The sequence below is a fragment of the Pteropus alecto genome, unplaced genomic scaffold (genome assembly GCF_000325575.1).
Source record: "Pteropus alecto unplaced genomic scaffold, ASM32557v1 scaffold131, whole genome shotgun sequence".
Classification (NCBI taxonomy): Eukaryota; Metazoa; Chordata; class Mammalia; order Chiroptera; family Pteropodidae; genus Pteropus; species Pteropus alecto.
The window spans coordinates 14,193,339-14,211,901 of record NW_006434709.1 but is presented as its reverse complement, the minus strand read 5'-3'; the positions used below and the strand labels follow the sequence as shown (position 1 = coordinate 14,211,901).

General features: G+C 33.2%; 1 protein-coding gene across 1 annotated transcript in view; it reads right to left on the bottom strand.

Annotated features, from left to right (window-relative positions):
* PSME4 (proteasome activator subunit 4) overlaps positions 1 to 18,563 on the bottom strand; it is an 84,034-nt gene that overhangs the window by 63,058 nt on the left and 2,413 nt on the right. Inside the window, exons 2-3 of the mRNA XM_006909599.2 lie at positions 6,650 to 6,790; positions 5,930 to 6,046 (exon numbers count right to left, since the gene is read on the bottom strand). Of these exons, the coding sequence (XP_006909661.1) occupies positions 5,930 to 6,046; positions 6,650 to 6,690 (158 nt within the window). The 5' untranslated portion in view covers positions 6,691 to 6,790. The remainder of the gene's footprint in view (positions 1 to 5,929; positions 6,047 to 6,649; positions 6,791 to 18,563) is intronic.

Here is an 18,563-nt window from a genome sequence, read left to right as displayed (position 1 = left end):
ATCATTTCATTATCATGCTAAATTCTGTAGCTAGAGATAATTCCTGAGCTGCTTGTCTTAATTTAAGCTTAGAAATGTGGCCAGAAACTCCCAAGAGAAGTTAAGAACATGTTATTTCCATGTGCTGAAGAGGAACAAAAGGTTTAACTGTATCCTAAGGATAATAGCACCAATTCAAATGGTCCTTCAACAGATCATTAGAGAAACAAATGCCATGCCACCCTGAACAAAAGCCCAATCCCAAATGATCTCGGAAGCTAAACAGGATTGGGCCTGTTAGGACTTAGATGGGAGAGCACCTAGGAAGACCAGGTGCTGTAAGCATAAAAAAATCTAAAATATAAGGGGTTGTAAACTGACAAGGTCCTTGCAATCTGTGAGGTCGACCAAGGGATGCCTCGCCTAAAAAAGAAAGAAGAAAAAAAAAAAAGAACAAGTACCAGAAGAGAGAAATATCAAATCTCTCCAGAAGCAAATTATGAAAAATGAAGGAGTTTAATAATATATGATCCCCTTAGAACAATGCACATCAAATAAAAATATATTTTAAAATATTAATATATACTTAAAAGTATACAGATACACTTAAAAATATTTTTTAAAGTAAATGAGTTATCTAGGCCCAAACTACTCATGATGCAAACATGTAAAACTTTAACATCAAACCCAGAAAAACTAAATTGGTAGTGATAAGACTAAATAAACAAATTTATACACATAATTTAAATATGACTTGACCATGCCCATTTTGCAAAAGCTAATCAATGCATAATTTCCCCTACATTTTGTTAGTAGGGATGCCTTTCATTTGTGTGCTGCCTATATTTGTAACTTGCAATATGCTATTCCAATTAAGCATGTGGGACATTGTTTTATGAAATAAAATCATGCCCATGAGTCAAATGCTTCTTTTATGAAGTGAACAGTAAGCAATTCTTACATTGCTAGTATCAAATTCACAACTACCTAGCTCTTTTCCAAGTTCCTTTTTTCTATAAAATAAAAACCCCTACAAATTGTTTCTCCAGTAGAAAGCAGAAACAGATGAGAGTGAACAGATGAGGCAAAAGACAGAAAGAGGAAAGAAAGGAGAGATGAAGAGGAAACAGGGGGGGAGGGAGAGAGGAAGGTAAGGGAAAAAGAGAAGGGAAAGGAGAAGAAAAGTTTAATAATCCTTGCTCTGAACATTAAAACCAATTTTAAAATCATATTGCAATGCACTGCACTCTAAGTAGTGGTTTCAATAACAAACACATAAGGCACATGAGTTAAGATTTGAAAGACAGTTAACAAATGAAGCAATCTTTCAGTTTTGATTATAAAAATAGTATCTTAAAAATAGTATGAAAACATGCAGTCAGCTAACAAAACTTTCAAAATGTGTCAGAATACATCTAAAATGAAAATACTCAAAATATCAATTCCAAAAGCATGCCATATTAAAGTGTACTTGGAGGGGTTTCTGAAATAAAATGTTTGTAAAAAGTTGTAATTTTATCCCTTGACTATAAATAAACACTTTCTATACTAATTTACTAAATAGAATCTTAAGTAGAAGAGTAAAATTTTAAATGGTTTAAATGATTTCCTCTTAGAAATTCAGTGCAGAGAATACCTCTGAGGAACAGAAAGCAAAAATACTATCATAGAGCTGTCCAATTGGTTTCCCTTAACACTTCTGCATAAGAACCAAAAGTACTAGGTTCCTCTGATTTTAAAATCAAAGAAAGTGTGATGAAGAAAGTTCAAGAGTCAAGAATTTGAAAATCTTTCAGAGTTGAAGTTTTATAATTTTACATAGTGTAATTTGAATGGAAAGAAATAGATACTCCTTCCAAAGAAGTAAATATGTAACAGTAAAAAGATCACAGAAAATAAAAGAAAATAAAGAACATAGTCCTGAAAAATGGTTTAAATATAACATTCTTACTTCTTTTTACAGAGACATTAATTTTCTAATTTTGTCCTACAGTGCTGCCTCTCACCAAGCAAGACCCTCTCAAAAGTAGTTCCAGATCTCCAGTATTCTTTCTGATCTTTTCAAACAGGAACACATTACCATAATTTTTAAAAAGAGTCTGTATCAACAGAGCTATATTTCATAATCTGTGCTCTATTTAGTGGAAGTACACAGCCGTGTGTGTGAGTGTACTCCAAGCCACTGGACCAATATGAATCATCTACCTACAGCATCACTTGTAATCAAGAGATACAGAGGAAGACATTTTTACTTATTAAAATATTACTTAGTAAACCCAAAACAGATATGAATGTTTAAGATAAAATGTGAAACTTTCAAGAAATTTCTCATATCAGACCTCTTTAGGACACATTTCAGAGCCCTGGGAAAAGAGAAGGAAGTATTAAGTCAACAGTTTGAGAATCACTGGTATGGGAAAAAGAACAGTGGTTTGGAAACTAGATTTAAAAACAGAAAAATAAAAGCAAAGAGTGCTGGACCAGTGAGTGAAAAGAAAACAGAAGGGTCTGATTAATGAGGCAGAAAACTTTTGATTGCATGGATGCAAGATAAGAGGTGGCAAACCCATGAGCCTCTAACCACAAGTAGGGAGCATTTTGGAAATGCTTGGGTCATTTTTAATTATCACAATTATTGGGGAAGCCTCAATGGATCTTTGTGATTAGAAGCCAGGTATATCAGATATTCTGAAATTCATGGAACATCCAGACACAACGAAAAATTGCTGCAAGGCTTTCAAGTGTCCTACTACACAGTTACACAGGTTAAAATTTTTGAACCTAAAAGTTCACTGCTTTAAACATTATGTATTTTCAGCAGTTTCAATGGGCACTGACTCTTCTGGGAATGCAACTAACGTACACCGAAAAAGGCTGTACTATTTTGTTTTGTTGAAAATTTGACCTAGGGTTATTCATTACTCCTGAAAAAAAAAAAAAAAAAACCACAGCATCATGGCAATCCCTACTGCAATACTCGATTTGCCAATACCAAATCCCTGTGCATGTGTAGATGTTGCATGCAAATATGTAATTACAAAGACTAAAGACTGTTTTAATAGTCTTAGAAACAAGTGTCATTACATTGGCAATTAGTTGAGACACAAAACATGAGGATGTCATAGAATTTCATTAATAAATTTATTGTTAAAATGCTGTATGTTACTGTCATCCTTTCATACTGCACAAAGGCAACTTATGCTGTGAAAATTATATAGTGACATTATTTATTTTGGCATTGCTTTTTAGTTTTCAATCTCACTCTAACATTCTATGGGATCGCGTATTAATGTTTCTTCCCCCAATTCTTTTTTGCCTCTATTTCTTTCACACATAAATGTTCGATCGTACTGTTCTGTGATACAAGATAACTACACCATCCTGCATCATTACATAAAGAATTACTGTGACACTGTTATAAATAAGGCTAACTGATCCATAAGAATATGAAACTTTCTTCTTCTCCAGTTTAGTAGTCTGAAATTAAAGTTATTTCCCTCTCTTTGGTCATATTTAATTAACTCTGGTCTGTTCTTTTTTATCCTAGACCTAGTTTTTATTTTAATGTCCACTTATAATGCTGCTCTTTCATTTTCTTGTCCTTATACAGAATGCGTTCTAACCTTTTTTCTTTTAAATCCATTATCAGTAGATGTAAAATCTGAATATCATACTGTGTCTTTTAGTCTAATAATACCTGCATATTTAAGATACATATTGTTCTATAATAAAGTACTTTCCCATTATTTCTCTTATATAGTTAAGACATCATTTATATTTATTTTTGTCATTGAGAGTGGGTAAGGTGTATAACAGGTATGTTAGTTATATTACTTATTAATTTCATTTTAGAACAGTTAACTAGAGAATACAAAAGGGAGTGCTGGGTTAGAGTTGAGAATCGCTGCTTAAAACCGAGCAATAATTTCAGCAAAGTCACAATGTTCCTTCAAAAGACCAAGAATAGCCACGGTCAAACTTTTTAAGGAAGAAGGCTTCCACAAGAGCAAGAATTATGTGAACCTTCAAAAAAGACATAGTAATAAGCATAATATCAAGAGTAAGGGGAGGAACAATGAGCACTGACTGGCACTTAGTGATAAGCTCTAACAAAATTTCCAAGAAAAAAGCTGGTATTACTTGAAGAACTCCACAGGTATTTATTAATGACCACACAGACCTAAAAGGAAGGAGATGCCTTTGCAAAGGTACACCTGTCAGGGCAGGAAGTATGACACCTGCTTATGAGGAAGCAAGTAGAGGACATATTGAAGAAGAAATTTTTGAAGAAACTGCCTTAATTTTCCAAAACCTTTTAGAGGCAGCCAAAAAATTAGCCAGGAAAATTTCAGAAAAATAATTGACTATGAACACAGTTTAAAGGTCCCTGAAATCTATAAAATGGTGATTCCAGTCAAAACTTCAAAAAGCTTATATTTTAAATATGTCCAATCAATCCAGTCCATTGTGTGCTCCTTCCAGCAAAAATAAAACTCACGAAGAACCTTAACAACAAAGCTTTTATGTTAAATTTTGGACTTTCATAATAAGTATTTATAAAAACATATTTAAATGTCATACCATTTAGCCTAATGATAAATTCTGCTATTTTTATGTGGTTGAAAAATAGGTTTGTTTGCTTTAACACATAAAATCTTCAAGAAATAAAATGTCTTCTGACCACTCTATTTGTGACCACTGCCCAAAAACCAAATAAGGCCTAAGTTCATTTTTTTTTTCATTTTCTTTTTTACTCTTTCCATTTTCATCATTTCACTATTTACTTACTTGTGACCTGAAAATCTCTTAAAGTCTGCCATCTGCCGTGATTTTCAAAAACTTCTATGATAAGGGTGTAACAAAGACTGCTGACTTAAGTGAAGCCTGAGGATTAATCATGGATTAAATGAACTGAACTGGGGAGGCTTCAAGGAGTAATGAAATAATGTAAACATGTCTAGGATTGAGAGAGAAACCACAGAAAGAAATCTTTAAGGACTTAATTTATAAAAGAGAAAAAGAAAATAATACAGGTATAGAAAATGGTGCTCTTCATGGGAAATGAGTACATATGTATATGACAAGTGACTCCAGGTAATGAGAGGAAATAGCTATTAAAAACGGAAGAAAAAATTTCCTAAAAATAAACCTCAATCATAAATAATTTAAGAAAATTTTAAGTCAAACACGCTAAGATTGAGAAAATTAAGAGCTAGATTACAAATGGATAAACTCTAACAGAGAAAAATGATACTTTTCAGTCAAGCCTGAAATCACTATTAACTAAAAAGGACAGATGATCATATTATACTCTGTAAATTCAGAATAAAACACAAAACATACCAAAATTAGAGATCTGGAAGATTCAGGATGTATGTACAAGAAGCCATAATCAGCCAGAGATTTCTTAGTATGTCTAACACATTACTAAAAACTAACATAAAGCAAAGACTGTATATTTGAATAATCTGTGCTCTAAGAAATGAGTATATATGTATACGACAAGTGACTCAATCACTAAAACATGCATCTTTAAGTGGGAACGTGTGCCCTCTGGGATATGAGTGCCCCCCAGAATATGCAAAGCTCTTCTTCCTGAAGCATTTATTTTACTTGAATAATTAAAATACATATGGATATATTATGAAGAATGCCAAATGTGCATTACTTTTAATGACAAAATATTAGATTCAAACAAAAATCTCTTGCTTTCTTTGGCCAGAATGGTGATGTTAGTTGTGAAAGGTATCTTGGTGGGAAATTCTTATGTACAGTTTAAGATATCGTTTAAAGAGGGCAAAAAATGTTTCAGAATTCAATTTACATAGAAATAAATATATTAAAATGTATACTTGCTTGCTTATCTCAAATAACCCAATATTTTTCAATTATGATCAAACACTTAAAGGCCATCAAGTACTCCTAAAGTACTTTAAATGGAAATACTTACTTCGGAAACCAATTCAATCCCAGGTGCTCTGTCTTGGAATATAATATTCTTTCCACCATGTCATAAAGTGGTCTCCAAGGTAACTCCAAATCATCTCTTGAAAGAAGTTCCTTTTTCCTGATTAGAAAAATGTAGACACATATATATGTATGTGTGTGCAGGTATATCTATATTACACATATTACTCAAGGAGGGCCGTTGTTAAATGTTGCTATCATCACAATGGGTTTTGCTTTCCTCCATTCACAGCTCACTCACTAGCAGAACATGGTAGGTAGTAGAAAGAACAAATGCACCATATTCTTGCTACTGGTAAAAAGGGGCATTTAAATTTGTACCACCATTATTGTAGATAAATTTCATATATTCTCGGCATTATGCTGGGTGCCTTGGGATAAGCAAACTAATTGATGATCCCTCTCTTCTCAAGGATCTCACAAATTATATAAGGAAAGATAATCAGTATAAATGAAACAATAAGACAACATATAGTTCAATGTGTGCTAGAGAACAGCTGCTTTGTGAAGGAGATGGAATTTTAATTAGAAGGTTAATTAACACATATGGTTTAAACTTATGATAAAGTTTTCTGCAATCTTTTTCCAAACTGGCAAATTTAGAGTTTGGTCTTCTTACCAAAGAACACTTAGTTCTCATTCCCTAAAACCCTGAAGAAACAAACTAAAATATCTTATCAGAAATCACAGGAAACAGACTTACTTTAATAAGTTGATCAAGAGACGAGCAAATCCCTGCATCATGCTGATTTCCAGTTTTGGAATTGATACCAGCTCATACAATAACTTGATAAAAAGAACATGATCTTCTTTGCTAAATTTTCTCCCATAAAGTCGAATATATCTGCAAGAAAAAAATCAATATAGCCTTTAAAAATAGGTATGGTGACACATTCATGTTCACAAAAGTATTATTCATAATAGCTGTGTGGAAGCAACATAAATATTCATCAATAGATGAATGGATAAAGAAAATGTGGTATATATACACAATGGAATATTATTCATCCTTTTTTTAAAAAAGAGATTCTGTAATATGCTATAACATGAATGAACCTCAAGAACATTATATTAAGTGAAATAAGGTAGTCATAAAAAGACAAATACTGCATGATTCCATTTACATGTGGTATCTAACCAAACTCAGAAACAGAAGGTAGAATGGTGGTTGCCAGGGGCTGAGGTGGAAGGGGAAATGGAAGTTGTTATTCAATGGGTATAGGGTTTCAGTCATACAAGATGAAAAAATTCTAGAGATTTGTTGTACACTGTACATATAGTTTAAAATATTGTATTGTGTCCTTAAAAACTAAGGGGGTAAATTTATGTGTTTCTTGCCACAATAAAATACATATTGTAGCACCTTAACTTCAAACATCTTTGATGTCAATCATTTTGTATCTACTCATCATGTGGGAAAGAATTATTCTGTATTTTAATTAAGAGATTACCCGAGTAAGTATTTTATTAATGAGGCTTACAGTGATAACCAAATTCTCATCAGTATTTAAAAACCAATGAAAACACTGCTGTCCTACTGTTGTATGGTCTTAACTTGCCTTTGGTCATAAGTACCTGAAAAGAGTTCCTCTGCCCCTTTTCCTTTGTTAAGCAAGTGTTCATTCAAGATAAGGATCTATTTATAAATCCCTGAAATTACTTAAAAATAGAATATCACAACATAATTAAATAATAAAACAGCACAAAAGAGTACAAATATATATTCATATCTGTTTTACCACAGAAATCTTTGAAGAACATATATGGCTTACTTAGAATCTTGAAACAACATAAGTTACATAACCTATACCATGTTTCCAAGAGTTAATTCGTAACTGTAATAAAATTAAGCTACTATCAAAAATAATGTATTTTGTCTCAAAATTATACATTTTCAACTTTTAACTTCAGAGATCCAATATAATCAAAAGCATCAACTATAAGCAAATTTAAGGAAAGGGTGTTCCAAAAAGAAAGAATGACCAATCACAGTATACTTAAGGATTCAGACGTAACTAAAACTCAACTAAAACTTACTTAGGACAAATTACTGGAGACTTAAAGCAATAAACTCCTTTGAGGAAGGTCATTTTACAGACAATTAAATACATAATATTCTTTATATGATCTTTAGTACTTCCCCAACAGTTTAGATCCAATAAACCTTATGCTTAATTTCTAAAATTAGACACCTGACTGCTTTTCTTTTCAGAAATTCTTCAGAATTCTTGGTCCACTAATAGCACTCCTTTTCTTTTTCTCAGGCTGCTCTGTGATTTACTCAGCTCTTTTCTGTCACTTCAAGGTATAATCCCAGGATTACATTTTAGTATTATAGACAGGACAGTATAGGAGGCAGAGCAAAGATGCCTGAGATATTGTCCAGCCTCTGTCACGAATTACTGTGAAAGTTTCTTAACAACCTTGAACTGGTAGTGCAAATGGGTTAGAGAAGACATATGTAGAGACCTTAAGCCCAGGGCTGCCTGAGGTTCTTCAAGCTACTGAATAAACATGAAACATGGTACAGCCTCTGGATGCCTCCCTCAATTTCACTCTTAGAAGCAGAAGCTAGAATCATTTAAATGGTACTTTCAAGGAAAACGAACTATATCCTTAAAAACAGTACACATTTCAAAGATAAAACAGAAGAGTACAAAGAAGCATTCCCTGCTTTCAGTAGCTACTTCAGGCTTTACCAGGATGAATCCAGATGTCTCTGGGGTTATACACTCACCCACCCTGCTAGGACACTTTATCGAAAAATAGGAGAAATATTGCTCTAAGCCACTGAAACAACTTAGCTACAGCTCATTGCTTTTACTGCAGTAGAAAGACAACTGTGTGCTTATCATTAGGGACATAAAATTCACAAAGTCCCAAATTTAACACTCATGAAGAGACCAATGGGGGTTCCTAGAGGAGCCAGAACTACTGACAAAACTAGAGATTTTAAAGGAATTGCTCAGAAACCTCGTATTTCCCCCTGTCAACCAGTAAATAGTTCCTGCCCACTAGAAACTGGTTCTGCTCTTAGCATTTCTCAAAATGTAATCCAAGATTTCTTCTGAAGAGCATAAAAAGTACTAAAAAAAGAATGCTAGTAATTGGTCTTTATTAAAATTAAGAACTTCTATTCACAATAAAATACCATTAAAAATGAAAAGCTCTGTCAGATCTTTGGAGCACATATATCTGACAAAGGACTCATATCCAGATTATATAAGAACTACTTCAAATCCAGAAAAAGACACAACTCAATAAAAAATGGACAAGACTCATGTAGACACTTCTTAAAAGACAACATCCAGATGACAAAAAAGCATATGAAAAGATACTCAACATTATTGCTCATCAGTAAAAGCAAATAAAAATCACAATAAGATCCCACTTCACACTCACCAGACTAGCTAAAATTTAAAAGGCTAACAATACCCAGTTTGGGTGAGAATGTGGAGCAAATGGACCTTTCATACGTTAATGGCAGGTGTATAGAGTAGCACAGCCACTCCGGAAAAACTGCTTGACATTACCTAGTAAATGTCTATTAGACATTTGATTTTTTAAAATGCATATTACGTGGCTCCAGCTTAAATCTAGTCCATCAAAAATACGGGGAATATGAAATAAAAATATATGAAATAAAACTTTTTTTAAAGGTAATTTAAAAACAGAATACTGAGAGTGGAGACTAAGAATCCTCATTTTTTAAAATCACTCCAGTAGGTTTTGCTATTCGAAATTCTACTTTAGAACATACTTAAGAGACAGTCCATTCCCTTTTTCCAATTAATTTTCAAATTAAATTTTAGGACTAAGAATGACTACTCAATGTCTCAAAACGCTTGAAAACCTTGGTAACAGTCATGATTAAACTTTTGAATAAAATAAACTATCCAGGATATATACATGACAAATCATTATGTTCCATCCTCCCACAGAGGGGGAAAAAAAGCAGTAAAAGTTAATACAAAGAACATTTCAACTGCTTCCTCCTTACCACCTTATAGTGTAATGAGCAAATGTTTTAATTTTTAACCTCAAGACTACAGTGAAATGCCAGGGACAGTAATGATTTAAGAAAACGTACAATACTGTCAAGTTTTTTCTACTATACATCTTAAAGATAGTTTACATTACAAGGAAATTTAAAGTAAAATATACAATTACACAACACTATCAAAATGAACTAAGAATCAGAGCTTGGCTACAGGCTAAAAATATTGGTTTTCAATACAGGCTTTGTCATTCACAAGTTATTTTTCTTCAAAGCAATCTCTGGGTTTCTGTCTTCTACTCCATTTATATCCATCAATAAAGTAAAATTAACAGCATTTTGGAGGAACATTAAGACTATCTGTAATCATAAAACATATAAGACACTTAGCAATGATATTTAACCTTTAGTAAATGCTGTATTTTGGGTAGTTCTACTCAAAAGACAAAAAATGGAATTTTAGCTTGAAAATTTAAAAACCAGAATTTAAGTATTTTAATTGAAAGCACTTAAAAGTATTTATGGGTCATTTTTCTTAAATCTCACATCTAGTACTAGGTTCTAAGTAAAAATTCCAAATACCAAAGTCAAAATACCAAGTTTTTCAATAACAAAAATTTCCAGAAAAAAATCTAAAAGTCTAATATAAGAAAATGTTTTGTTAAATTGTAGCTTTTGCCTTTAGACTATAATGCAGTCATGTAAATTTATGTTTTCAGAGACTTTCTTAGTAGATGTGAAATGGAATATCATATAAAAAAAGCAGGATACAAAACATATACAATAACTGCAACTAAATAAAAATATATAATCATGAATTAAGATTAAAAGATAAGGCAAACACCATAAAATGTTACCTCTGGGTGCTAAAACTGATTTTTGTGTCTTTGTACCTTTGTCTATTCAAACTTTTCTAAAGCAAATAGGCATTATTTTACAATAAAAATTAACATGTAAAAACATTTCACATACTATCAAAAATGCAAAGACACAGCTCCTCACTGCCAGAAACAGTGAGTGAACAGATCAAATGAAGGGTTTTCTCATAAACCCACCTCTCCTTTACATTCAATTGCCTGTTTGTTTATTCAAAAAGTATTTCTAGAGCAAATGATATGTATGGGATAAGAGTATGATTCAAACAGTTCCTTTAGGCCAAGAACTCACAATCAGATGTGAGGAGATACATACTGGGAAAACTAAATATACAGGAGGGAATAAATGAAGTATTATTAGAGTTTTGTGATTCTTTTTTTTTTTTTTAAACTAAAGTTTCATTATATGTAAGTGATCACTGAACTAAATCTTGAAAGATGAGAAAGCTGTCATTACTCTGAATAGGCAACCTAAGGTCAAGATAACTTGAGCATTTGGGGAAAGAGGTGGGAAGAGGCACAAGAGACAGCTCTAGGTAGAGGAACAGAGCAACAGTATATTGCTATGGCAAGAAACACAACTAAGAATGTTCCTTATTCTCTCATTTCCCTGCCAAAGAGGTCAAGCTAAGAAGTATCAAGAAAGGGGATACACGATCACAAACAACAATAAAGGATATTAATTCCAAGTAACTGATGGTATGGAAAAAAGGCAAGTTAGGTATTACTTAAATTAAATAATGTCTTGTTTCCATTCTAGCTTGCTTTGCAACTCTTAACATTATAATCGATGTTAGCTACAGATTATTTATTGATTTCAACACAGTAGCCAAGTAGGCCAGAGTAAGGTTCTACAAATTTGCTGAGAATTCAACCTGCTCTGTTAGTCCCCTGGACAAGTCATTTAATCTTCTATGTATTTGTAAAAACTGGGTGTCCTCACAAGGCTACGGTGATGGATAATCCATACATGAAAGACATTCTAATTTAAATGTTCTGGAATGGGGCTCCAGACACCAGTTGTTTTTTATAAATTTCTCAGATGTCTCATCATGTTTGAGAACCATTGCCCCTTGGCAGACTGACTGAAGCACAATATGCTTTTAAAAACCTATTTAAATCATTAAAAATGTAATACTAATAACAATGTTTCAATTTATAGCTCTTAGTTATAAGGCGAAACATCTTAAGCTGTTGGTTTACTATATAATTATTCTTTTGAATTATTTGTTCACATCCTTAGAAACCCGCCTATCCTTTAAGACTTCCTTCTTCATGAAATCTTCCTTCATTCCCAACCAAAAGTGCTATCTGTCCTCTCTGCTCCTTATAGCTTGTACCAAGCTGAGTATATTTCACATTCTATACTCTATAGTTATGTATGTATATATTATTGTATTTCTTGAGAGGACTTAGATACTTGGTGGCACCTCTCTACAACATTTTTTTAACCCTCAGCTAAAATGTTAAACTAGAGATAAAACAAGGTAGACATTCTGAGAAGCATATATTTTCAACTGTTTGAATATACAAGTATATCTTGAGGAATACACTGAGCTTAAGTAATTACAAACAGCTCACCAGGTCTAATTTTATTTTTAAGAAAAAAAAAAACCCCTTCAAACTAACAGTAAATGTTTGACCAAATTAAGCAAATTTACTTCTTTAAAACATTAAGAGTAGGTTTCTGAAACACTAAAAAAGAGGTCCATCATCTTTACCAAGGCACAGTATTTCTGATGAAGGCTTGAAATACACTTCTCTTTATCCCCATCCACCACAGGTTGAACAACACTCACTTGGAATTTCAGCATATTGTATTTCAGTTGTATTCCTTATGATTAAAACTGACATGACAATTTCTGAATAAAGTCATTCACTAATAATACCTAATAATGATGCTTCTATACAATTTTTCCCAGTTCTTTCTCTTGAGGGATGGGCAAAGAGCATTCATTTCTTGAAATGCTTTCTTGGATGTCATTTAAGAGCCAGGCATGGCAAAAGGCAATGGAAACATAAAAATAAGTAACAAATGGTCGTGGAACATACAGCCTACAAAGAGAGACAGGTAACTGCTTATTTCAGTGTATTGCTCTAAGTAAAGAAGTTAACAGTTGTGTGGCCAATTTGCTCATATCTCTTTTCCCCCACATGAAAGAGCTTTCTCCAAATTCCTCCTTAACAAACCAAACTGTACCTCAAGGCTCAGCTGCGGTTCTCCTTCCTGGGGTAGTCTTCCCAGGCTACATAGCCCAGGGAGCTTTCCTTCCTCTGGACACCTGGTTAAGAGCCACAGTGCTGTGCTGTGGTCATCAGTTAAATTTACTGTGACTTAACCTCAGTAAGGTCTCTTTTTACAGTGGTAAAATTGTGATAATAAACATACCTACAGTTCATACGGTTGTTTATGAAAATTAAATGAAATAATGAATGTAAAGCCCTTAGCACAGCACTGGCACACCTGAACCCTCAACATATGGTAGTTAGTATCTGTATCACTTATTTAGCAATCTCGTAATGCCCTCTTGTTAAGATCCCTCAGGTTACTGATATTTAACTGTTGCAACTTTTTTATTTTCATCCCTTATATCTTTATATCTCAATATATAGGCGTTGATTATATGATCCATAGTACATAAAGAAACCTGTAAAATCAATAGCTGTCATATTTTTTGGCCACAACCCACAGTAATATATAACCCAGTAAACACATAAATATATATATATATCTGAAACAAAAAAAAAAAGTCCCCCTTATTACTTCCAAATTCACTCATAATTTTAATTTAGTTCACCAACCAACCAACCAAAAAACAAAACAAAACAAAACAAAAAAACAAAAACTGATAAAGACCTACAAATGATCTCAACACCTTTTGGTCATAATCTACAATTTGTATAATTCTGTATAAACACAAATCAACATATATATGAAAATTGTGAGACTCCGCAAACAACAAAAACCAAAACACAAAATGAAAGTCTAAAGTTACAATTTTTTTAAAAAAATTACACTTCTAAACCATTCCTGAATTTGTTTGATGGTAATTTTACTTCTGCTATACACAAAATAGGGACCTCTGTTCGGTGCATGTTGACAGAAATTTGACATTTTTATTTATTGGATCTCTGGGAAGGAAGCTACTTTCTCTCAGAACAGAAACTATCCTGATGGAACTCTTCAGGAATCCACGCCAAATATAAACACTCACAGGTAAATGACTGCCTTCATAAAATTTCTCTTAAAAACTTCTACTTCATCCTTCACTTAAAAGTTCCCAAATTACTAATACATTTCATGTAGACTGTCTACTATTAGAAGACTACAAAGCATATTTAACAATTCTTAAGCAATCTCCAACTTATTTGAACTACAATACTATTCTCAAACCCATTTCACAGCTGCAATGGTGTTTTTTTCTTAGAAAGGGAAAAAGCCCTTATTACATTTTAAAACTCTAAAATTTAGGGTCTAGGTTTACGAAGACAGTCAAATTAGCATTAAAAGATGACCACTACCAAAACTTTACGGTTTGTCTAACTATACATTTTTAATACTAAATATTTAACCATACAATTATTATAGATTTTTAAATGACAGTCTTAGTCAAACTCCCTGATGAAACCAATATAATCTGCTTTCTTCTCTAACTTTGCTGCCCGCCCCTGAAACACAACATCATCTTCCTTAACCAAAATGCTTCCCTCCACTTCTTTGGTTAAACATATACTTTCTTTGAACCTAGTATTAAAACAGATCTCATCCCAGATTTGTTTTCTCCATTTTGACTGTAAAAGTAACAATTCCTTAGAATTGCATAATGCTTCAGTTTTCAAAGAACAAAAAAGAGTTAATTCTAATACTACTGAGTATCTATGAATATATACAACACTGTACTAAATGCCTGGAGGGAGGAGAGATAAATATGAAAGAAACTGACCTCAAGAAAGCTCACAGCAGAGGGAAGGTATGTACACAAAGAATACAAAGAATGAACAAGGGATCAAAAGAGAGTGCACTAAAAGGTAAGAAATGCTGAGCATAGGCTGAATATGGAAATAGCCAACCTCAAGATTCCAAATAGGAATATTTATAGTATGTGCTGCTTTTAACATTCCAGTGGCAAGCTCAATGAATGTAGAGGTTTTCTGTTGTTTGCTTACTGTTGCTTTCATTACCATGTTCTCAGCTTGCTGTTTGTTTACACAGTATGAATAAGATTTTGATCTAATTTTCTACACGAGTTAGAGGGAAACAGATTTAGATTTTATATTAAAAGGGGGCAGGGGATCACTAGAAATGTATCTCACTTTACAGAAAAGTTAACTTCCAGGTTGCACAATAAGACAGGTTTATTTATTTTTTATTATTTATTATTATTATTTATCCCTATAGCATCTGGTCTTCCTACGTGGTCTCATATCCAAGTACTAACCAGGCCCAACCCTGCTTAGCTTCCAAGATCAGACATTGGGCTTGTTCAGGGTGGCAGGCCGTAGACCACGGACTGTGGCTCCACTGGGGCACAAACCCAGGACCTTCTGCATGTAAAGCAGATGTGCTAACCGGTACACTATGGAACCACATCCAAGACAGGTTTAGAAGTGCGCTTATTTACTAATAAATAAGCATCCTCAAAAAAAAAAAAGGAAAGAATGTGCATCCATTTCGCTTAAGAACATGTTCAAATTGGTCAAAAACAATTTTATTTTACTTACAACACTGCAAGACCGCTTAAAAATCTTTTTTTTTAAATAATACATTCAGATCTCAGAAGAACTAATGGTACTGTTTTACAATTTTTTTTTCTACTGCCTTTCTGAGTGCTTCAGTGTAGTGTGTTAAAACGCACTGGTGAGAATGAGATTATTTTTTTAAGTAATGCACTTAGAATTATATTTTCTTTCCTCATATTTCCCGATGGAGTTACACACCTTACCTCATCTGTCCTAAATGCACAGAAATGTGCACTAAGAGAATGAACTTCTCGAGGGCAGAAATCTTTCACTACATATCCCAAATGCCAAAAACAATATTCCAGTGCCTGGCCCATACAAAACTATGTGTTAACCTATGAATATCAGTGTCTGTTTTTTAAATGAAATAATTTAAGGGAGTCCTTGCTACCCCAGGGTTGATTCTCTATTTTCAAAGTTAAGAGGGGAGACAAGACAAATGTCATAATATAAAAATGTATCAATGAGCTATTTTATTTTTATTTTTATGTCCATGAGATCTGTTTGTAGTAAACCTTAGACAAAACAATCCAAATGAAATAGAAACTCATTGTAAAGAAGTAGAACTTCATGAGGTTAATCAATGTAATAATGTTTGCTAATGTTTTTTAAGTTTGATAATGGTATTGGTATTGCCTTTTTAGTCTAATCCCTTTTCTCTTAGAGAGTCATACTGGAAGCACTTATGAATGAAGTAATATGCTTCAAAAAATCGTGGGGTGGTTGTGGTGAAAGGAACATGGTAGCCCATTGAGTTGATAAATGTTGAACATGGGTGATGGGTACATGGAGTTCATTATATTACTGTCTTCCTTGTATGTGTTTGATATTTTCCATAACAGAAAAATGTTTAAAGCAAAATAAATAATATTAGAAAACTGTTCAAACCACATACAATGACAAATGAGATTCTAGCAGAAATAGCCAGTGAATTCCTACAGAGAAAACTGACAAGGTGTTTTAAAGAATGATTGAGAGAGATCCTTGAAAAATGAGAAGGGCTTCGAGTATTAAAATATATATTTACATATGAAAGCTTCACATTGAAAAATCAAATGTGTGCATGTGTGGGGGTAGGGGGTATATGGGAACACTACTTTCTGCTCAATTTTGCTCTGAACTTAAAACTGCTTAAAAAATAAAGGTTGTTAATTTTTAAAAGTCGAATGTAAAGGATAGCTTATTGCTATTATACAACTTTGTCAGAAAAATTCACGTCCCCCAACATCACTTAATTCATTTATTTTGTTTTTTTCTATGGAAAATCAACTTTTTCACCACAAAGATATTTTGGTTCCCAGTTTTAGTGTGGTCACTTAATAATAAAGATAAACCTTTTCTACTATTTTCTCAAACTGGTTCTCGCTGATGAATGTGGTAATTTGTCAAGGTTCCAAGATTCTTTTACAAATAAAAAGCATTTGTATTTATTGTGTACTTTGCAATTTCGATACTCAAACATTAGATACCCTATTAAGTACATCATGTTACTAGGCAACTGAGTTAGCATTTTCTACTTTCTTCCCCAAAACGGAGATGATATGAATTTGGGTGCTCCTATAGTCACATTACTACTTTCCACAAGAGGAGGTCGGTGTATTTGAAAACGCTTGACTAAACTTAAGTTTCCAGTGGTTGGTTATATGATCGAATTAAATATATTATGCAGTTTCAACGGAGATAATCCAATTCTTATCCAGGAAGGCTACATATTGTTCTTAATAATAAACAAACAAGGGAGCTACAGTTTCTTTAGCAAATAAAATGATTCCTTAGTATAATACACAGTCATTTCATTACCAAACAGCACAGAATCTAACATTTCATTGTAACAAACAAGGCATCTAAATTTGCTTCACAATACACCGGGCCCACAACTTTACTAAAGTTAAAATTCTGTTAAAAAGAAAAAAAAAAAAAGACTAAAGAAAGAAATGATTATGAATAGGGTAAGCCTATGAATAGCCCATTCACTTGTTGTCTCTCCTCTTACCAATTTAAAGGAACAGAGTTAGCCATAAAGGCCGTTGGGGACTTGTCCAGTGATTTTTTTCAAACAGTACATTTTGGAGCCCTGAGCAGGCTTCAGGGGTTCTATTACCAATGAAGTGTTATGAAGAAAAAAATCAGTGCAGTTTTAGTCTGCCTGAAGAATCCAATTTTTTGTTTAAGATTTTACCTTTATCAAATGGCACACTACTAAGTTTTAAGTTTGAAAAACCACCAACTACACTCCCACATCAATAGTTTACACGCCCACTTTCCTAAACTTGAGAGGTTAAGCAAGGCAAAAATGGCAATGTTGATGGCAAAGCCAGTTATAGATAAACTAAGGTCTTAGGATTAGGCCTCACTGCCTCTCATGAAAAGTTCAGAAGGGTAAGATTACCTTTCCTCAACTCTCTTCATTCTCTACATTGGCCATAGTAGTTATCTACCAATACCTTTCACTTAGTGTCCATTAGCTGTCTTTATTGCTGTTTTCCAAAGACCACTGGTTTGTGCCTCTCTTCTCTGTTTCCTTTCTTCTTAGAAAATGGCCCTGTGATATGTTATGCCACACAATCTCTCTTGAACAGGCAGTTCTAATACTTTTAACTGCCTGTACAGGAGAACTTGTGTGTTATATCACAGGGCCAATTTTTAAAATACACAGAAATAACCTTTCTTGACAGAGATGCTAAACAGACCCAAAAGTCTCAAAATAGATTGAAACAGAATTATGATGACTACAAAAATGAAGTCAAAAGTCAAAAAAGGGGCTCCTAAGTGCCTTCCAAACCAGAACTCTACCCCCACCCAGTCTATGACACCCAGATTAGGGGTGTACACTTTTGGTCAGGGATCCAGTCCCAGTGCCTTTGAACAGCATTTACACTCGGGTCTTCTTTAGGAAATGTACTTGATACTTTAAAAATTGCTCATAGTTCTTGTAGAAAGACATACACTGGCTTACTTGAAGTTCTACAGGATAAAAAATAAAATCATAAAATATGAGCAGGAAT